The sequence below is a fragment of the Pyrenophora tritici-repentis genome, chromosome 8 (genome assembly GCF_003171515.1).
Source record: "Pyrenophora tritici-repentis strain M4 chromosome 8, whole genome shotgun sequence".
In the NCBI taxonomy this organism is placed as follows: Eukaryota; Fungi; Ascomycota; class Dothideomycetes; order Pleosporales; family Pleosporaceae; genus Pyrenophora; species Pyrenophora tritici-repentis.
In genome coordinates, this window is record NC_089397.1 from 41,292 (window position 1) to 58,704 (window position 17,413).

The 17,413-nt window shown below is 52.8% G+C and overlaps 6 protein-coding genes across 6 annotated transcripts; 5 read left to right on the forward strand and 1 right to left on the reverse strand.

Moving 5' to 3' along the window:
* Positions 1-9: 9 nt before the first annotated feature.
* Positions 10-3,483, reverse strand: PtrM4_134900 (uncharacterized protein; the record flags this gene model as incomplete). Its single annotated transcript, XM_066109229.1, has 1 exon — positions 10-3,483. One exon carries the CDS (start codon positions 3,481-3,483, stop codon positions 10-12), a length of 3,474 nt encoding a protein of 1,157 aa, XP_065960151.1.
* Positions 3,484-3,908: 425 nt separating this feature from the next.
* Positions 3,909-4,300, forward strand: PtrM4_134910 (uncharacterized protein; the record flags this gene model as incomplete). The annotated part of the gene is made up of 3 exons (XM_066109230.1): positions 3,909-3,974; positions 4,050-4,151; positions 4,214-4,300. 3 exons carry the CDS (start codon positions 3,909-3,911, stop codon positions 4,298-4,300), a joined length of 255 nt encoding a protein of 84 aa, XP_065960152.1.
* A 567-nt stretch (positions 4,301-4,867) lies between these two features.
* On the forward strand, positions 4,868-7,303 carry PtrM4_134920 (DnaQ, DNA polymerase III, epsilon subunit and related 3'-5' exonuclease; the record flags this gene model as incomplete). The annotated part of the gene is made up of 1 exon (XM_001938422.1): positions 4,868-7,303. One exon carries the CDS (start codon positions 4,868-4,870, stop codon positions 7,301-7,303), a length of 2,436 nt encoding a protein of 811 aa, XP_001938457.1.
* Positions 7,304-8,724: 1,421 nt separating this feature from the next.
* PtrM4_134930 (DUF1421 multi-domain protein) lies at positions 8,725-12,102 on the forward strand (the record flags this gene model as incomplete). Its single annotated transcript, XM_001938421.1, has 3 exons — positions 8,725-9,044; positions 9,334-9,429; positions 9,561-12,102. The coding sequence occupies 3 exons, from the start codon at positions 8,725-8,727 to the stop codon at positions 12,100-12,102; spliced, it is 2,958 nt and encodes a 985-aa protein (XP_001938456.1).
* Positions 12,103-12,825: 723 nt separating this feature from the next.
* On the forward strand, positions 12,826-13,596 carry PtrM4_134940 (uncharacterized protein; the record flags this gene model as incomplete). The annotated part of the gene is made up of 1 exon (XM_066109231.1): positions 12,826-13,596. One exon carries the CDS (start codon positions 12,826-12,828, stop codon positions 13,594-13,596), a length of 771 nt encoding a protein of 256 aa, XP_065960153.1.
* Positions 13,597-13,787: 191 nt separating this feature from the next.
* On the forward strand, positions 13,788-15,668 carry PtrM4_134950 (uncharacterized protein; the record flags this gene model as incomplete). Its single annotated transcript, XM_066109232.1, has 1 exon — positions 13,788-15,668. The coding sequence occupies one exon, from the start codon at positions 13,788-13,790 to the stop codon at positions 15,666-15,668; it is 1,881 nt and encodes a 626-aa protein (XP_065960154.1).
* Positions 15,669-17,413: the final 1,745 nt, after the last annotated feature.

Below are 17,413 nucleotides of genomic sequence, written 5' to 3' on the forward strand. Positions count from 1 at the left end.
CGATAAGAATCAAGCCAGCTTGACTTGCTTGTTGACATCTCTGGCGATTGCGATAAGAGCGCGAAAGTTGCGGATAGCGAGTGTAGCAGCGTACGTATCGTCTATCGGAGCTTGGAGGTCTCCTCGGACAACGAGTCGAGCCTTAAACCTTGAGAGATATCCATCTCCATCCGTCTTGTACGAGAAGACCCACATCAGCGGCAGGATCTCACTATCTGCGGTGGCCTTTGATTGCTCTGTGTGTCCAAAGACGCCTTTGGCACGTAGATCTCGCCATTCAATCTCTATAGCGTGTCGAAATTGATCGCCAAACATGTGTGTATTAAGCTGGTTTTCTGACTTCGGTAGAGGCGGCAGCTGTGATTGATGGATCCGTGGTACTTTGTCTGCGCTGGCGGAGGCCCTGTCGCAGAGAATCTCGGTTGAGAAAGCTCGCAGGTAATCGACTAGAGGCTCAGGTCCTAGCCTCTCAGCGTAGACCTGTACAGCAAAGTTATTCAGATCTCTTAGCTTTCGACTTCGCTTGCCAGAGATAATAAGATTCGTGTCGGTTGGGTTAAGATTAACGTCTTGTGGCGCTTTCTCGCCTCGCAGGCGATAGCCCTTAGGAATTACATGTATTGTGTCCTCCTTAGGTTGATTTGATTTGAGTGCGTCGTCAGCCATCTCACCCCCCACCTGGGAGCCTCCAGCCGTCGGAGCTGAGGTCACAGGTGCTGTTTGGCGACTGTGCTGACGCTGACGAGCGGTCAACAGGTCCTCGATGCTGATATCGTCGTCTTGAGGCATCTCTGGATACTCAAGTAGCTCGATCACCTCCTCGATCACTAGCGTAGAGGCGTAGCCGTCTATCCCATCAAAGAAGAGCGTGGGTTCGAATGTGACGTCGCGTGTGACGATAACAGTATCCTTTGTAGGAAGCCATATGCGGAAGATATTGGTGCCTTGGTAGCCAACAAGGTGGCCGATGAGAGTGCGCGATTCAAGCTTGTCGGCAGCTCTCAGATCGCGGTTGTAGACGTAGGCGCGACAGCCGATAGGCCTCATATGAGCGACGAGTGGCTTTCGTCCCCATACGATCTCGTACGGTGTCTTCCATCCTAGTGCTTCGGTAGGTGTGCGGTTAAGGATGTATGCGGCAGTGCGATACATCTCATGCGATAGATTCTTGGGCAGGTGAGCGTGTATACGCATAGCGCGAGCTCGCTGAGTGAGGACTCCGCCTGCGCGCTCAGTAAGTCCATTCGGCTCCTTTGTACCAGGTGGAGCAGGCTCGTAGAGCATTCCAAGCTCTTCTGTCGTGTTGATCAGATCATTTCCAAATCCTTTCTCGTTGTCGCATCGGATGGCGACTACGTCCGCGTCGTACACGCGCTGAATTCGGCGGATTAAGGCCATAAACCAACGAGTAAGTGTCGGCTTGTCCTTTCGCTTGATTGTGGCTATCTCATGCCACTTTGAGTACTCATCTATAGAGTGTGCGGCGTACTTGCTGCCGTCGATACACTCCTCTCCCATAGGGATGATGTAGATCAAGTCTATCGCGATTCGATAGAATGGTCGTTGTGCGCGGCTCTCAGCCGGGCGTCTCGAGATGATGTGAGTCATCCGAGCTTCGGTGCAGGTCTGGCAGAGACAGTCCATGTGGTCTCCTGTCAATTGGATACCAGTGACGTTCGATTCGAGCTGGTTGACTGCCTTTCGACCTGGGTGGCCCCAAATCTGATGAGCAGCGCGCCGATCAACGACGTTGGCAGGCTTTGGCGCGTACGACGGGCGATATGATGTCCCAAACGTACTCAGCGGTGAGTGGAGAAGCGACAGTGGTGGTCGGCGTGATGGCTCTGCATCAATAAGCCAATGTCCTCCATTATATTCGAGTTGCGCGATAACGTTCGATGGTTGGCGCATGTATAGGACGTCGCGGCCAGAGTCGAAGTGGATTGACTCTGATCGGCAGCGAGCCAGTCCTAAGACGCTGGTCAGGAAACCTTCGACGTACGCGACGTGCGTCAGCTCTAGCGTTAGCTGTCCATTTGGTGTATGAGCGACGAGTTTCATCGTGCCCCAAGCTGTGATGAGAATACAGCTATTGCCAGCGTTGACAGAGCGGCGTTCTGGATTATCGCTCGTCCTCCTCCAGCCCTTCCATGCCTCTGTGTTGACGACGTGCGTGTTGGATCCTGGATCGACAATCCATCGGTTGCGTAGTTCAGTCTGAGTAGTGTCATCGACAGCCATTGTTGTGAGGGCTTCCACAGGCTCAGTGCGAGCGTCAATTGCAATGACAACCTCATTATTATGGCAGACGCGGTTGTGACTGTCGTGGCCGTCGTGAAGAGGCTTGAGCATTGGGCCAGTCGATATCACGAACGTGTCTGTGTTGGCAGGTGGCTCGCCGTCATCGACTCGCAGTGATCCATTGCTCTGAGGTTGGCGGGTCAACCACCTCTCAAGAGCAGCCTTGATGCGCGCATTGATTTTGGAGTCCTTCCGCGCTTCCTCAACCTTGCGTACAGCCTCAGCTGCAGGTTGATAGGTCTTTGGACGTGCCGGGTGGCGTGGATTCAGTATGAAGCAGTCAGTGTACCAATGCTGCTTCCCGCAGACGCAGGTAGGTGTTGGCCGTGCGCCGTCACGGTGAGCGCCATCACGGTGACCTCGACTAGTTGATGGAGTCTCAGTCGGCTTCGTGATTCCGAGCTCAGCAGCAGAGACTGCCAGGCCAGTAGAGTGAGGCTTTGTGCGGCGTAGGTATGTGGTCATCTCGGCGACGTACGTCTCAAGAGATGAGATCTCTGCAGTGGTGCCTCGTGCTTCATGTTTGAAGATCTCGCGTAGGCAGGATGTGGCGTACTCTTGATCGAGTGCCTTGCAAGCGATCAGAAAGTCCTCTTGCGGTCGGTTGCCGTCAGTCTCTGGTAGACTAACCGTCTTGCCCTGAGCGGTAATGTATGTCCAGTCGGCCAGCCATTGCTCGACCTTCTTCGTGGCTCGTGGAGCAGTCTTGAGAGCGTTGTATTTGTCGGCAAGCTCGCGGCGGCGAGTTGCGTCGGTTGGGCAAAGGAACTTCTTGAGAGCGACCAGCCGGTCGTAGGGTGTCTCGTGATCCTTGATTAGATGTATGTGGCGTACAGCAATCGTCTTGCTGATGTCCGTGTTCAGGTCGGCCAGAGCCTTCTTCTGGGTGCGGTACTCGGAGCGGCAGCGCTCCCATCGATCGCATTCCCATCGGTAGGACTCTCGGTCGTCTGCGGTCAGGTCAGAGAGCCTAGTAGCTCCAGCCTGGTAGTCAATGAGTTGAGGCTCAGGAGCCTCCGCTAGCTCAGGGAGAAGCTCCCTAGCTACGTCAGGATTGATGTACTGCCAGAGACCGTGGCGGTTGGCAACGTCTCGGCGAATGAACAACCAGGTAAACCAGTCGTCCGGTGTGTTGAGAATGACAGTGACACGCGTCACAGCTGGGTCGGACCCAGTAGCCATTGCAGAGGCTGTAGTCGTGTGTGTAAGGATCAAGGCAGAGATCCAGGCAATGTGCGTCGTGGGTGAACGCGGTAACAGGTGCGTTGTGGCGAACGCGGTATAGCAACGTGCGACTCGAGCAGAGTGACGATTGCAGCAGCAGGTGAGAACAATCCTAGGTTGCAGCCGGGCTCATAACTGTTGCGGTGGAGTGAACAGTGCGCATGTGCGGAGAATTGAAGGATTGAACTGAGGTTGTATTGTACAAGCTATGGAAAGTTTATGTAGATGGGTGACGTCAACCGTGCTAGTCCCAAATAGGCATCGTTCCATTACAAATGTGAGTTGCGACTGCAGGAGAGACCCCAAACCGTGACACTCCCTGTTCCTTAGTACCAAACTCAAACAACATACATCGCTTATCCTTTAACTTGCATCTTTAATACATGATGGTTAACCTACAAACGGTCGTCATACTACTTAGCCTAAGCCTAGGTGCTCTCGCTTTCGACGTATGTGTTACATTCTGTTTTTCCTGTTTGCCTTTACCTTCTTGAAAAATTAGTATTAATTTGCTACTTATGCAGAGATGCGATGGATGGGCATATGAGTTCGGTCAGTGCTGTAGTTGGACAAAAACAGGCAGCCGGTATACCAAAAACGAAGCGTCTTGCCAGCCTTGCAACTCTGTGTGTGCCCCCTACCCTATTATCTATCGCAAACCTAAATCTAACCTATTTTAACCCTATAGTCGTTCCCCTGCAAAAAAGGTGCAAACAGATGCGATCGATTCACGGGTACTAGGCCAGACGGTATTCCTTACGCAAACTGCTCCTAGGAGTAGACGTGCTATCATAGTTGGATGATTCCAAAGGAGGATACTCTAGATAAAGACGATAACGACGACCCTGTCGCCTGAACATATGACAAGAGTGTTCAAGGATGTTATCTTGGTCACAAGTTTGAAATCGAAGGTTTCGCCCAACCCTCTTTCGTCGACGTGCATGTGCATGATTCCAGGTGAAAAAGTACAAATTCGTTCGTATGTGGCTGTGATGATTTGCTGGAGCATCAGTCTAATGGCGCGTGCACGTGATCAAAGTACTGCAGCGGTTCGAGTTGAGGCTGCATCATCATGTACATGCAAAAATAGCATAATTCCCCGTTGTCGGCCGTTATCATATCATGTGTGCTGATGTTGCGCATGATGTTTGGGGGCGAGGGTGGGTTGTTGTGTGGGTGAGGCATGACGAAGGTAAGCCTTCTGCGCGACCCGCGACCCACCTTAACTTACTAGCGCGACGTCGGTGCGCTCAGAAGCCGAACATTTTGTCGAAGCTCAACCACGGCAATCCACGACAGCCTTTTCAGTGAATGCTTTTGCGCCAAACGCCCAAGCTTCAACATGGCGAAACGAAAGCGTGGCCGCGGCCGCGACGACGAGCAGCCTCCTGTCGATGTTGGATTGGGCGCGACTCTGGCGCACATGCGCGACGAAGACGTCCCAGACAGTGCAGCGACGACCACGGCAGCACACAAAACCGGAAACGACGATAGCGACGGCAACGACGACCAAGGCTGGACAGTAGTCGGCGGATCAAAGAGAAGGCGCAAGGAACGCAGCCCCCACGGCCGCGACAATGGACGCGCAACTTCTGCATCACTCTCGCCCGTTCACAGTACTGGTCCCGTCAACCACACAGACGAAAGTGGTGATGGGAAGGAGCGAGTGCCTCAGGCCGACGAGAAAACTACACTGGAAAATCCGTTTGCGGCCAAGGATGCACATGTGGGGAGCAATCCATTCGGCACACACAGGCCTGGCTCGGAGCCAAGCAGTGAGAACATGACAAGGCTGGAGCGCCGGAAGGAGCGCAAACTGCAGAGGAGCTATCCGGCCATTGAGCACTCGCATCATGCCCGCTTGAACTCGCACGTGAAAATCACAGACTTACAATCCTTGGTGCTTTACTTGCTTGCAGATGGCAATGCTCCGCAATGGGTCGCTGTGCGCAGTCGTACAAATATCCAGCAGGTTGTCATGCTCATGGTTCCAGGCTTGGACATGGGCATGTTCAATGGGGAAATTGCTCTAGACACTATATCACAGGCTGAAACCCCGACTGAGGGCGAGGCCACTGAAGAACAGGCTGACTCTGCTTCCTCGGCCTCAAAGGTTATAAAGCTCAAGCAACTGCGCATATCTTCTGATGACTTCTACCCAGTCAGTCTCAAACCAGAGAAACTGCCGCCGTCGCTAAAGCCCCTCTCTGACGTGTTTGACCATGTGTGGCCCATCAAGGCTATAGGAGAGCATCGCAATAACCAGTACATGAGGGTCCACTCACCCATTCATACCATGCTAACCTCGCAAATCCCAAAAACCCAGGAAGAGAAGCAGATGAAAAAGAATGGCCACAAGGGGCCCATGCCGCAAAACTCCAGGCAGTGGGAGAACAAGCGCACGCGCATCACTGAGTACATTGCCACTCTCATGGAACAGCAAGAGAATGAATACGTGCTGCATCCAGCAATGTTCACGACACCAGAGTCCAAGGAGGCCAACTTTGAGCGGAGGAAGCTAGCCAACCAAACCGCCGATGACGGTTGGGTAGATACCAACGTCACCAGTCTCCAGGACGGACAGGTGCCCGAAAGCGACATTGAGCAAGGCAGTATAACGGCCGGGAGACACATCATCTCCGTCGACTGTGAGATGTGCAAGGCCGAGGACGACCAGCTGGTCCTTACGCGCATCAGTCTATTGAACTGGGACGGCAGCGTAGCTCTCGATAAGCTAGTCAAGCCTGATGTCACCATCAAGGACTACCTAACCCAGTGGTCTGGTATCACAGCCGCCATGCTCCAGCATGTCACGACCACTCTGGCGGACATACAAAAGGAGCTATTGGAACTCATCACACCACGCACAATCCTTGTAGGACATTCGCTAAACTCGGACCTGAATGCACTCAAACTAACGCACCCGTTCCTCATTGATACTGGTATTCTCTATCCGCACCCCCGCGGGCCGCCGTACAAGCAGTCTTTGAAGTGGCTCGCACAAAAGTACCTCAAGCGTGAAGTACAGAAGGGCTCCGCAGGTCATGACAGTGTCGAAGACGCGCGAACATGCCTTGATCTCGTCAAGCAGAAATGCGAAAAGGGACCGCGGTGGGGCTCCGGCGACACCAACGCAGAATCCATCTTCAAGAGATTAGATCGGTCAACGCGGCCAAAGTCAAACAACTCGCACCGTGCCGGAGCCGTCATCGACTGGGGCGATCCCAACAGAGGTCACGGTGGTCAAGCCAAGGTCTCGATAGGTTGCAAGACCGATGCGGAGGTAGTCGAGGCTATTGATCGTACCATGAAACAACAAGCTGAAGGTAAGGACGGGACTACTGACAAGATCGATTTTGTCTGGGGACGCCTGCGTGAGTTGGAGATTGCAAGAGGCTGGTGGGACGATGCAAAGACAGCCGACGTTGAGCTCATCCGACAAGAAGCATTGCAACGACTGGGTCTCTCCAACAATGGCGAAGATGCAGAAACCAACGTTCAAGGTGCTGAGCTCGGCGACGCCGTATCCAAGACGGTTGAACGCATCCTTCAGATTTACGACTCTTTGCCACGCTGCACGGCCTTTATTGTGTACAGTGGGACAGGCGATCCGAGAGAGATTCGACGCCTACAGGCCATGCAACAGCAGTACCGGCGCGAGTACGCTACGAAGAACTGGGACAGTCTCAGTGTGAAGTGGACGGATACAGAAGTGCAAGCCCTCTCAAAGGCTTGTCAGCAGGCTCGTAACGGCGTTGGCTTCATTGTCGTCAAGTGAAGTACGGGTATTGGCGTTCGGTCGTGTCACGCACGACCCAGCGTATCGTCGTACATGGTGTTCAAGTGCATATCGCGTGGTTATACGGCACTCGCAGCGCCGAACTGTGGCGTTTGGTCAGCGCCGGACGGACTTGAACAGAAGACACAGGATCGGAGGCCAAATGCCCTGCATTGTACAATGCACCCACTTCATCATGCGGACGTCCGTAGAAAGATTATTCAATAACTGTGGCATTATGGCACAGTCGGCGTATCTATTGCGTGGTCGCCAATCAGGATCCCTGTCTATATCCCCCTTGCTTAGATTTAAATTAGCGCAAGGCTTTAGGCCGCCGCGCTTCGGAAAAGAAATGCAAAACCCGAAAGTGCAAGCCGTGTACAATGGTCCTTGAGAATAAGCCAAGTACATGTTTATCGTCGTGATTGTCTCGTCCCTTGTGCTGTAGCAGTGAGGTTTTCAATGCAGGCGCGCTAGCCGGTCATGGACACATGTCAGCCTACATATTTACAGCAGCTCTGATATAGCTGACAAAGTTTAAATTTGGGGCTATAGCGTATATTAGTATACAGTAAGTGCTATGACTGGCAGCTATGGTTATTGGCCCATGACGCGGTCGAGATTGGGCGTGGTAATAGTCACAATATAATAGTAATGAGCATCACTAACCGCCGCTTACGAGTACCGGCCCCAATGCGAAACACAGCGATGGAGGAGGCCAAGCATCGCAATGCTGTCACATGGGGTCTGACGCCTGCCAAAAGTGCCACATTGATTGATCTACAAGACGTCGCAAACATAGGAAGCTCAGGAGGGCAGGCGGAGGAGTCGGCGGGTATTGGGCGATATGGAACAGCTAGCGCAGCGCGCTTGCGACACGAGACGGCTTTTTCGTAATAGAGCCATCTAAATACTTAGTTAGCAGTAGCGCTACGCCCCACTAGGGCTCCTGCATCGCTAATCATGGAACGACTTTTCAAGCGTCTGCTAATTACTTCACTTAGCCTTTTCCTTCTCTCCTCTCTCTTGCATTTCGATCAATTTTGCTGACACGGGCAAGCAATGCCCATCGCCGGCACGCTCTCTCACCTCTCTGTCCAAGCTCAACTTTCTTCCCGTCTGCTTCGTTTGCAATCTCACCCATTGCCTGAACAGGGACCCTGGTGCGAGTCGCATCCACTAATCCATATCCGCAGTCAGCAATTGCCCACCTTTGGCAATCACTAATCGATTCGTCATCGTACACACACCCCTGCTACCAAGTCTAGGTTTGGTCGACTGTCTGTGTTGCGGTAGGTACATACGTCGCAGTCGATCTATTTTCTTCGGTCCGTCTTTATGGGCTCTCTCTAGGCCCCATTGCAAAGACAAAACCCATGGTCGGCGCGAGACGACCTCGTATTAGTGACACACATACCGCCATGAGTACACACCAACGTCAGCATCCCGTTTCCGGCAAGGTCGACCTCATCCGTGACAATACGGTCATGGCTGAGATGCAGCAAGCGATGGCTGCTATGGGAAGTGCCGAAGAAGCCTCTTTTCGCCCTGCATCACCCATAAGCCATTCGACCAGAGGCTTCTGTAAGACGTGCGATAACATCGTCGGAGACTTTTACAACTCCTGGCACAGGATCACCGGGAGCTACTACGTCCCGGCACTTCTCGGCTCTTACAGCATATCCTTGAAAAGTACAGGCAAGCAGAAAGCAGCGTCCAAGGGTACAGATCTAGAAGGATGGTAAGCTCGATCTTCGCTATCATTGCGCTTTCAATTTACACCGTCGCACTGTCTTCTTTTTCGGCCCAGGATAAACTTCTTCCCCCACATCTCACATGCCCTCATCCTTGTCGCAAATCGATTACCTGATATTTTAAGTTTTTGTCCTAAGCGCATGCGCGCTAGTCTGTACTGATTGTCCACTCTATACAATGTCACCTATTAAACCCGCCTGCCTGCGCTTTGCGTTTCCGCTTCGCATAATCATTGTTTCTTCTGCGCCACTATCATTTGACTGACCCTACGCCAGTACCATTCAACCTTTGGTGTGTCCTCATCCCAGCTGCAACAACATTCCGCTGGGCTTTACCGTTGTCACTGCGCCTGCAGTAAAGGGTAACTTCCGGTAAGTCTTGGTGCTCCTTCAAACTTGATGGGTATTTTGTACAGTTCGACCTTGCTCAGCATCGATCGTGCGATATTCGCCACGTATAGTCTTACGCTAGCATCATTAGGCTAACTTTGCATCTGTCTTAGTGGCCGAGATTTCTTCAAGCTGAGTCGCATTGAACTGCGATGCGCAAGAGCTGGAACGGATCAATACATTGTGGTAGAACCTCGTGAAGACGCTGCACCCGAATTACTCGCGATTGAGGACACCCCCAGTCCTTCCTCGTCCACATCAACACCAAAAGCGTCGTCAACCGAAGCCATGGAAGTCGACTCACGCCCACCATCATTCTCACAACGTGTTGGATACCCCCACGGACTACGTGGACAGCCTCACCACCATCGACCACAGGCATTGCACCAGCTCGATGTCAGTCGACACTTGGTGGCAGCACCCCCACTGTCAATGCACTCTCCAATACCAAGTCCAGTGCAGACCATGATCCAGAAGACGACAAACAACCCAGTATCCCCTCCGTCTGCTGCGGGAGACTCTGTCAATGGGGATCGTATCTCCAACCGGGAATCCTCTCGAGAGTCTGCCACCAACCCTCCATCAGGCGCAGTTCAAGTTCAATCTCCTCGGAAGACATCCCATACAAACGGATATACGTATCCTCGCTCACCTCGTGAGATTGGCATTGAGGCCATTGAGCGTCTGCAAACGCAGATCTCCCAGAACAGTGGTGCCTTGTCAGCTCATACCCGAGACATAAGGCGCGGCGAAGAGTTCACCCAGCAGCTAGAAGCAACGCTTCGTCAAGAGTTCCAAACTCAGTTGTTCCGGCAAAATGCCGATATCCAAAGATTGGAGGAGTCACAGCAAAGGCTCCACCATGACGTGCAGGGTATGCGCCATACCATGGAGGCTATCAGGCATGAGTTGCAGGCCATACGAGTGGACAAGCAGTCACGTGCGGGGACTACGCTCGACCGATCGTTTCGTGGACAAGAAGGAGCGATTGAAGTCATGGCAAAGCAGATTGCCGAACTATCGCACAAGACGAGCGACATGGACCATCTCAAAGTCCACATTGAGATTATGAAGGGCAAGATACATCGCCTAGAACAGGCCGCTGCCCATGCAGCTTCACGGCCACCTCTACAGCCCTACCATGCGATCAAAGCACCGGTATCACAGCCGCTCCAACTACCCCATATGGCAGCTCCGCCACATCGCGCTCCTCCAGCAGCGCCTCACAGTGAAAAAGCCTTGCAACCAACAACAGAGGTTCAGCACCGCCGACCCTCTTTTCCGGTTCCTTCCTCGGTGCCCGCAGCAGCTAGCGTCGCGGTCACAGCACCACCACCTACTCCGACTACCAGTTGGGAAGCTGTCAATGCCGGGACCAAGCGACCCTACCAAAATGGTGTCGAGAGTCCGCGTGAAGCAACTATAAACATACCAAGTTCCCCCAAGAGACAAAAACTGGACAGCACCACAACGCAGGCACCTACACCCACAACACAAACTCAGACGGACTCTCCGGAACCGACTCTTGCGTCGCAAACGCAGCAGTCCATCTATGCTCCATGTGCTACACAGGATATGCCTTCAGACCAGAGCTGGCAGCCGGAGTCACAGCATATGATTGAACATCGGCCTCGCGGCAGCAGACGTGGTGGAGGGCCGGGCAGTCGCGGTGGTAGAGTGAGGAGGAGCATGCCAGGCCATCTGCATGACACGCCAGAATGGGACAAAGACGACTGGCACGCCGACTCGCAGACCAGCCCAGACAACTTCCATGACAGCGTCTCACGTGGCGGGCGTGGAGGCATCGCGCGCCGTGGCAGCGGGGGCGGGGGTGCTCGTGGTGGCTACGCCGGCAGCGAACGTGCAACAAGTCTAGGTCTTCAAGGTGTGTCAACCGGCATGCACTTTGGCTTCGGGTTGTCACAAGACTCGCTGTATGGATCTGGGAAGAAGACTCGCACAAAGCCCATTCGCAACGCAGACGGTGTTCTCATCCGCAAAGACGGTCGGCCAGACATGCGCTCGCAATCCTCAGCCGCCAATCTCCGCAAAGTGCACCAGAGAAAGGAGGGGGATGCTAGCCACTCGCCAACAAGCTTCACCCCTACGAACGCCCGATCAGTTGACACGCCCGATTCACCAAGTCCATCCGGGTATTCTGTCGACCTAGCAGCCAGTGATAAGCACAATGCTATCATGGGCAAGATGTTTCCCGCCGGCTTGGATGCATCGCGAAAACAACATGACTACACACGACAGGCATTCGACGACGACGGCAACCACACAATCCACGTGCGGAGACAGAGCCGCGGCGTTACCACGCGGTCATCAGCTTCGCAGATCAAGACTGAACAAGTGGAAAGCCCTCCGATGCAAGATGCGGACATGTCAGGCGCGGAGGAACAGACGGAGATTGAGCATGACGACACCAGCGAACGACGAAGCAGCCAGTGCGGCGGTGAAGAAGTTGCTGAAGAGGGCCCAGATGATGATTCGGCAGAACAGTTACAGGCCGAGGCCGAAGAGGAACGGGATGAGAGCCATACAGAGGCTGTTTCGGAGACTGTCGCGGAGAAGCAGGTACCTGATAGACCGGCTTCGGCCTCGACTGCAGCCGAAGCGGGGGATCCCACCCCAATAGAGATTTCGGACTAGGTAGGGAGGAAGTGGGAGTGGCGGGTGAGGATATTCGGTAGTATTTACACACGTATAATATTGCAGTTGTCGGCATACACACGGTGTGTCGCCTAATAAGGCCCAATGTACCGCCTCGATCCTACTTCGGCCCAACTCGGACCCAACGCTATGTATACCTTCGTAGCCCCCACATTCGTAGAATCATCATACACCAGAATACCAATACACAAGATTACCTTAGCTACTGTTATTCACCGTACGATCGTACAAGGCCTTCCAACACTGATCAGTGATTGCACGGCAGTCACAGACAGTTAGGTTAAGAAGAGATAGATTCTTTACCCCGCGCGTTCCCTAGATTGCCTATATCAGCAAGGCGGAGTTATCTATGCTAAGCTCACTGTTAGCTATATCAGGCGTCGTTCGTGGCTAGCGACCGACCGTTACAGCCGTATTAGAAGCGTTCCAAGACGCCGTCTATACACGCGCCAACCGACCGGTTGAGATTTGACCCGTGTACAACCCACGACCACCGACGCATCTCTAGCGAACGCAGCTAGCGCAACAAGCGTCAACAAGAACACAATGGCAGGAGAGAGAACATCATTAGAAAGAGCACCGGTAGCCAGGACACCGGCAGTAGGAATGGCGAGCAGTAGTAGAAGAGTGGTACCCACACTAGAGGCGCTACTAGGGACCACAAACATAAAACCAAGAGAATGGCATCACATCGATCCAGAGATGTGGGAGGACAACGTTGAAGCTCCAGACGATGAGGTAGGGATTACTACAGCAACAACGTACATTGCGCGTGCGATTGCGGACTATACAGATCGACCAACAGCAGATGAAGAACTCTTTTGGGAGTTCCGTCAGGACTTTGAAGGATGGACAGAGGCAATGTTCCTACGTGCCCAGCCAATATACACAAAGGAACTAAAGCGGATCCTCCGCTTTAAGGGAGTGTATACTGGCCGTATTAATATGGCACCTAGTGAGTCTCTAGCTAGGTTATTACGCATGGAGGAGTACCTAGAATGGCCTCAGGACGTATTCCAGTCGGCTGTGTTTGACACACGATCAGCTGCGCACATGTTGCAAGAGCGGGCACTACGGCAACAACGCAGTGAAGGATCAGTACAGTCCACAGATAGGAGATTATCAAGCCAGGCCCAGAGCCGAACCCAAACGCCTGTAAGGACAAGAGGCCGAGACGTAGACAGTCGGCAAACCCGCGATCAAGACCAGACCCACGCCCGTGTGCAAGGACGACAGGAGACCGTTGAGGAAGAACAACAGATTCAGGACCAGCTGGCAAAAACGATTGAGAAAGCCCAAAACCAACCAATCCGAAGCCAGCCTATAGAGACAACTGAATCCGCACCGCAGCCAGCCTATCAGCGCGTCCAAAGTCAGCAACCTCCCCTCACCTACAACAACTTCGACCGATTCCGCGAGTATACACCAGCATACCCCGGATATCCATGGATTCACCACCATCTCCCTCGATAACCCATCGCGCGGAGGCAATCCAGAAAGCGATGAGGGCGCTGCGGAAGGCTGCAGCGGAACATGCGGTGAGCAACGCACTTGGTACCAGGAATGGGCCTACTACAGACGGGGTACTGTCACTGCCTCTTCAGAGTGAGGTGATGGTATGGCGCGAGAAGAATGGATGGCAAGGGCCGTATAGAGTCATCGATATGAAGGACCACGATGTTACTGTAGACATGATCAACGGCCCAACGACGTTCCGATCCACTGTCGTAAAACCGTACTATCGCGATCTGACTACAGCGATAGACGGCGCAGATCAAGGCACAGGTGGATCTCCGACCACAGACGAAGCGATTGCTGATGAACCGCCACTACCGGTACCACCGGCGGAAGCCACCCAAGCGGCTCAGCCGCGCAAGCGGGGCCGCCCACCTGGATCAAAGAACAAGCCCAAGGTGCAGTACCTGTCGAAGAAGGAGGAGGACGATTACGCCCTGGCCGTCAAGCTACGCAATGACGGCGTGATTAACGTCCCGGGCGCTCCATTCGAAGCATCCGATCAGAAGGAGATCGACGACCTCGTCGGCCGTGGAGTATTCAGTTTTGAGCTGTTTGATCCAACTCTACACGGCGGGTATCGTATCTTCAAATCGCGCATGGTCCGCGAAGTCAAAGGCAAGACCATGGTCCCGTACGAGAAATCACGCCTCGTTGTTCAAGGTTACAATGACGAGGGCAAACACGAGATCCTGACGCAGTCGCCAACCATCCAACGAGCCAGCCAGCGCCTGATTCTAGCCCTAGCGCCTGCATTACTCGATGAGGGCATGGTTGTGGAACTACGAGATATCACGCAAGCGTACCCACAGGCACAAACAGAGCTATTCCGCACGGTTTTAGCGCACCTCCCAAAGGAGCTTATAACAAAGTATCCCAAGGGAACAATTATTCGCGTAATCAAGCCACTCTATGGAATCGCGGAAGCAGGAGTCCACTGGTTTGCTACGTACCAAGGACACCACTGCAAGGAGCTCGACATGGCTACATCAACGTATGACCCGTGCCTCCTGATCACGAACGGGAGACGGGAAGCGTTTGGAATAGTGGGCCTGCAGACAGACGATACTCTCGCGATTGGGACGCCTGCATTCTCTGGTGCAGAAGACGCTGCGCTCCAGAAAGCCAATTTTCGAGCTAAGCCCAAGGAGAGACTGTCCAAAGAAGTATCACTCGAGTTCAACGGATGTACTCTAACGTTGCGCGGAGACACGATTCTACTTACGCAGAAGGGACAAGGTGCCAAGATCGAAATCATTGATCCGAAGGCAGCAAACCGAGCACAGAAGTACATGGAGCAGCGCGCGCGTGGCGCGTACATTGCGTCGATATGCCAACCTGAAGCATCGTTCGATCTTTCCGCGGCTGCGCAAATACAACAACCTAAGGACACAGAATACGTGAAGCTTAACCGCCGGCTGCAGTGGCAATCTGAGAGCATACAACGAGGCCTGCGATACGTCCCTCTCGACCTCGCTACAGCAAAGCTGGTAGTGTTCACAGACGGATCCTTCGCGAACAACCAAGACCTTAGCTCACAGCTAGGGTACCTACTTATCCTTGCGAATGAGTCGAGTCGACAAGACAGCACGTTTGATATTCGTGGTAACGTAATCCATTGGAGTTCGACCAAATGCAAACGCGTTACCCGGAGCGTTCTTGCCTCAGAAACGTACGGCATGGTTAGCGGTGTCGACATCGCTATCGCTATCCTAACAACCCTCAAGATAATTACAGGACGCCTAGGTCTACCACCGATCCCACTTATTGTGTGTACGGATTCATACTCCTTGTATGAATGCCTCGTCAAACTCGGAACAACTGCTGAGAAGCGACTGATGATCGACATCATGGCGCTTCGGCAGTCATACGAGCGTCGCGAGATCACTGAGATCCGCTGGATCAACGGAGAGGACAACCCCGCGGACGCATTCACGAAAGCAACACCAAATCGCGCGTTAGAACGTTTCATCGAAAGCAACAAGCTGTCAATCCGAGTAGAGGGATCTGTGCAGCGACCTACGGAGTAGGCACATATGCCTATTTGGAATCCCTCTCATTGTGCCCTTTTTAGAAGACCCGTTTTTCCTTACATCAGTCGTTACAATAAGAAAAGATTGCCAGTGTCGGCATACACACGGTGTGTCGCCTAATAAGGCCCAATGTACCGCCTCGATCCTACTTCGGCCCAACTCGGACCCAACGCTATGTATACCTTCGTAGCCCCCACATTCGTAGAATCATCATACACCAGAATACCAATACACAAGATTACCTTAGCTACTGTTATTCACCGTACGATCGTACAAGGCCTTCCAACAGCAGTACGTCAGATCTTATTTTACTTTTGCGCGCTAATACGAACTTTCTTCTACATACATAACAAATCACCATTTACCCATGCAAGCATTCCCATCCATATCCATTGTCATTTCTCACGGTTGTGGCGGCGGTGGTCCACGAGGTTTCAACGGCGGAACTACCCATCCCTCAAACTCTAAATTATATAGAAGAAGATTGCCATGTAATCCTACCGACACAGTCACGATGCGCACACACAGGCAATACTTCATAAGGCACCGAAACTTTAATCACTGCCGGCTTTTACCCGCGTAAGCACATGTAAGCACGGGCGCGCGGCTGCATTAACGGTCGTAGTGCTTATGTAAACAGTGTAAGTCGTCGGCGCTGACACCGTGATCTACGTCCTGTGCCGTTGCTCATCAACACAAGGATAAATACGAAGGGGTGGGCGATCAAAACTAGGCCCTTTTTCTCGCCGGCGGCCCTACAGCCCTACCTACATGTTCCGCAGCCCGCTAACTAACGGAAAATCCCCCCAAAAAACAGATGATTTGTTACTTACTTTTTGGGTGGCGGCGGCGGCACGCTCCTTGGATAGTTATACATTACTTACCGACCATACATTGATGGTTTTTTTTTCTGTTTGTGCTCTTTGCGCCCGCCCGCCCGGGAGCTGGGTCGCTGGTCGGCGGCGGGCGGCGGATACGAAACGGTGATCGTATCGGATTTACGGTGGGTGGTGAGCGGGCAAGGAGCAGAAAGCGGGTGTTGATAATTGGAGAGATGATGGACAAGGCTTGGATTTGGGGTGGTAAACCGGTAGTTTTCTTTTCGTATTCACTTTTCTGACATGGCTATCGCTGCAAACCTGAACCTATAGCCCACAGTCCGCAACAATCAATTAAGTGGGTCCTAGAAGGTTCAGATTGGATTGATTGATTACCGCTTTAAGCCTAGTAGTTACCTATAGGAGTTTAAGCCCTACCTAGATAGGTAAGTGGGTCTAGGAGAGTGACCGGATTGAATTGATTGTTGCGGAGTCTAGAGCTTAGGGGATTTGGTCGGAGTGTCTCTCAGACATCCGCATCGCCAACGGTGCGCTTGCGCACGTGACGGAGATCCCATCGAGGAACTCACCGATTGGGCTTCGGCCTATCACGCCATCGTACATATACTTCTCCTAAACGCTAAGCACTAACGCATACTACTATGCATTCGTGTTCGCATCTGCCTCCGCGTCTTGATTGTCTAGAGGTCACACGGTATTGAACACATGGCAGTCTAGCATCAAATCCAGCATGATCAAAGTTGATCATAACATGGATACAGTCCCCTGAATGGTTATTTTGAAATCGGCTCGGGCTGGAATAGAACCGGTAGTAGTAGTGGTGTTGGTAGTACTTGAAGAGCCCGTTGAGAACCTTTGTATAATTTCAAGTACTGTATCTGGTGTGTTACAAGACGTTGCGTA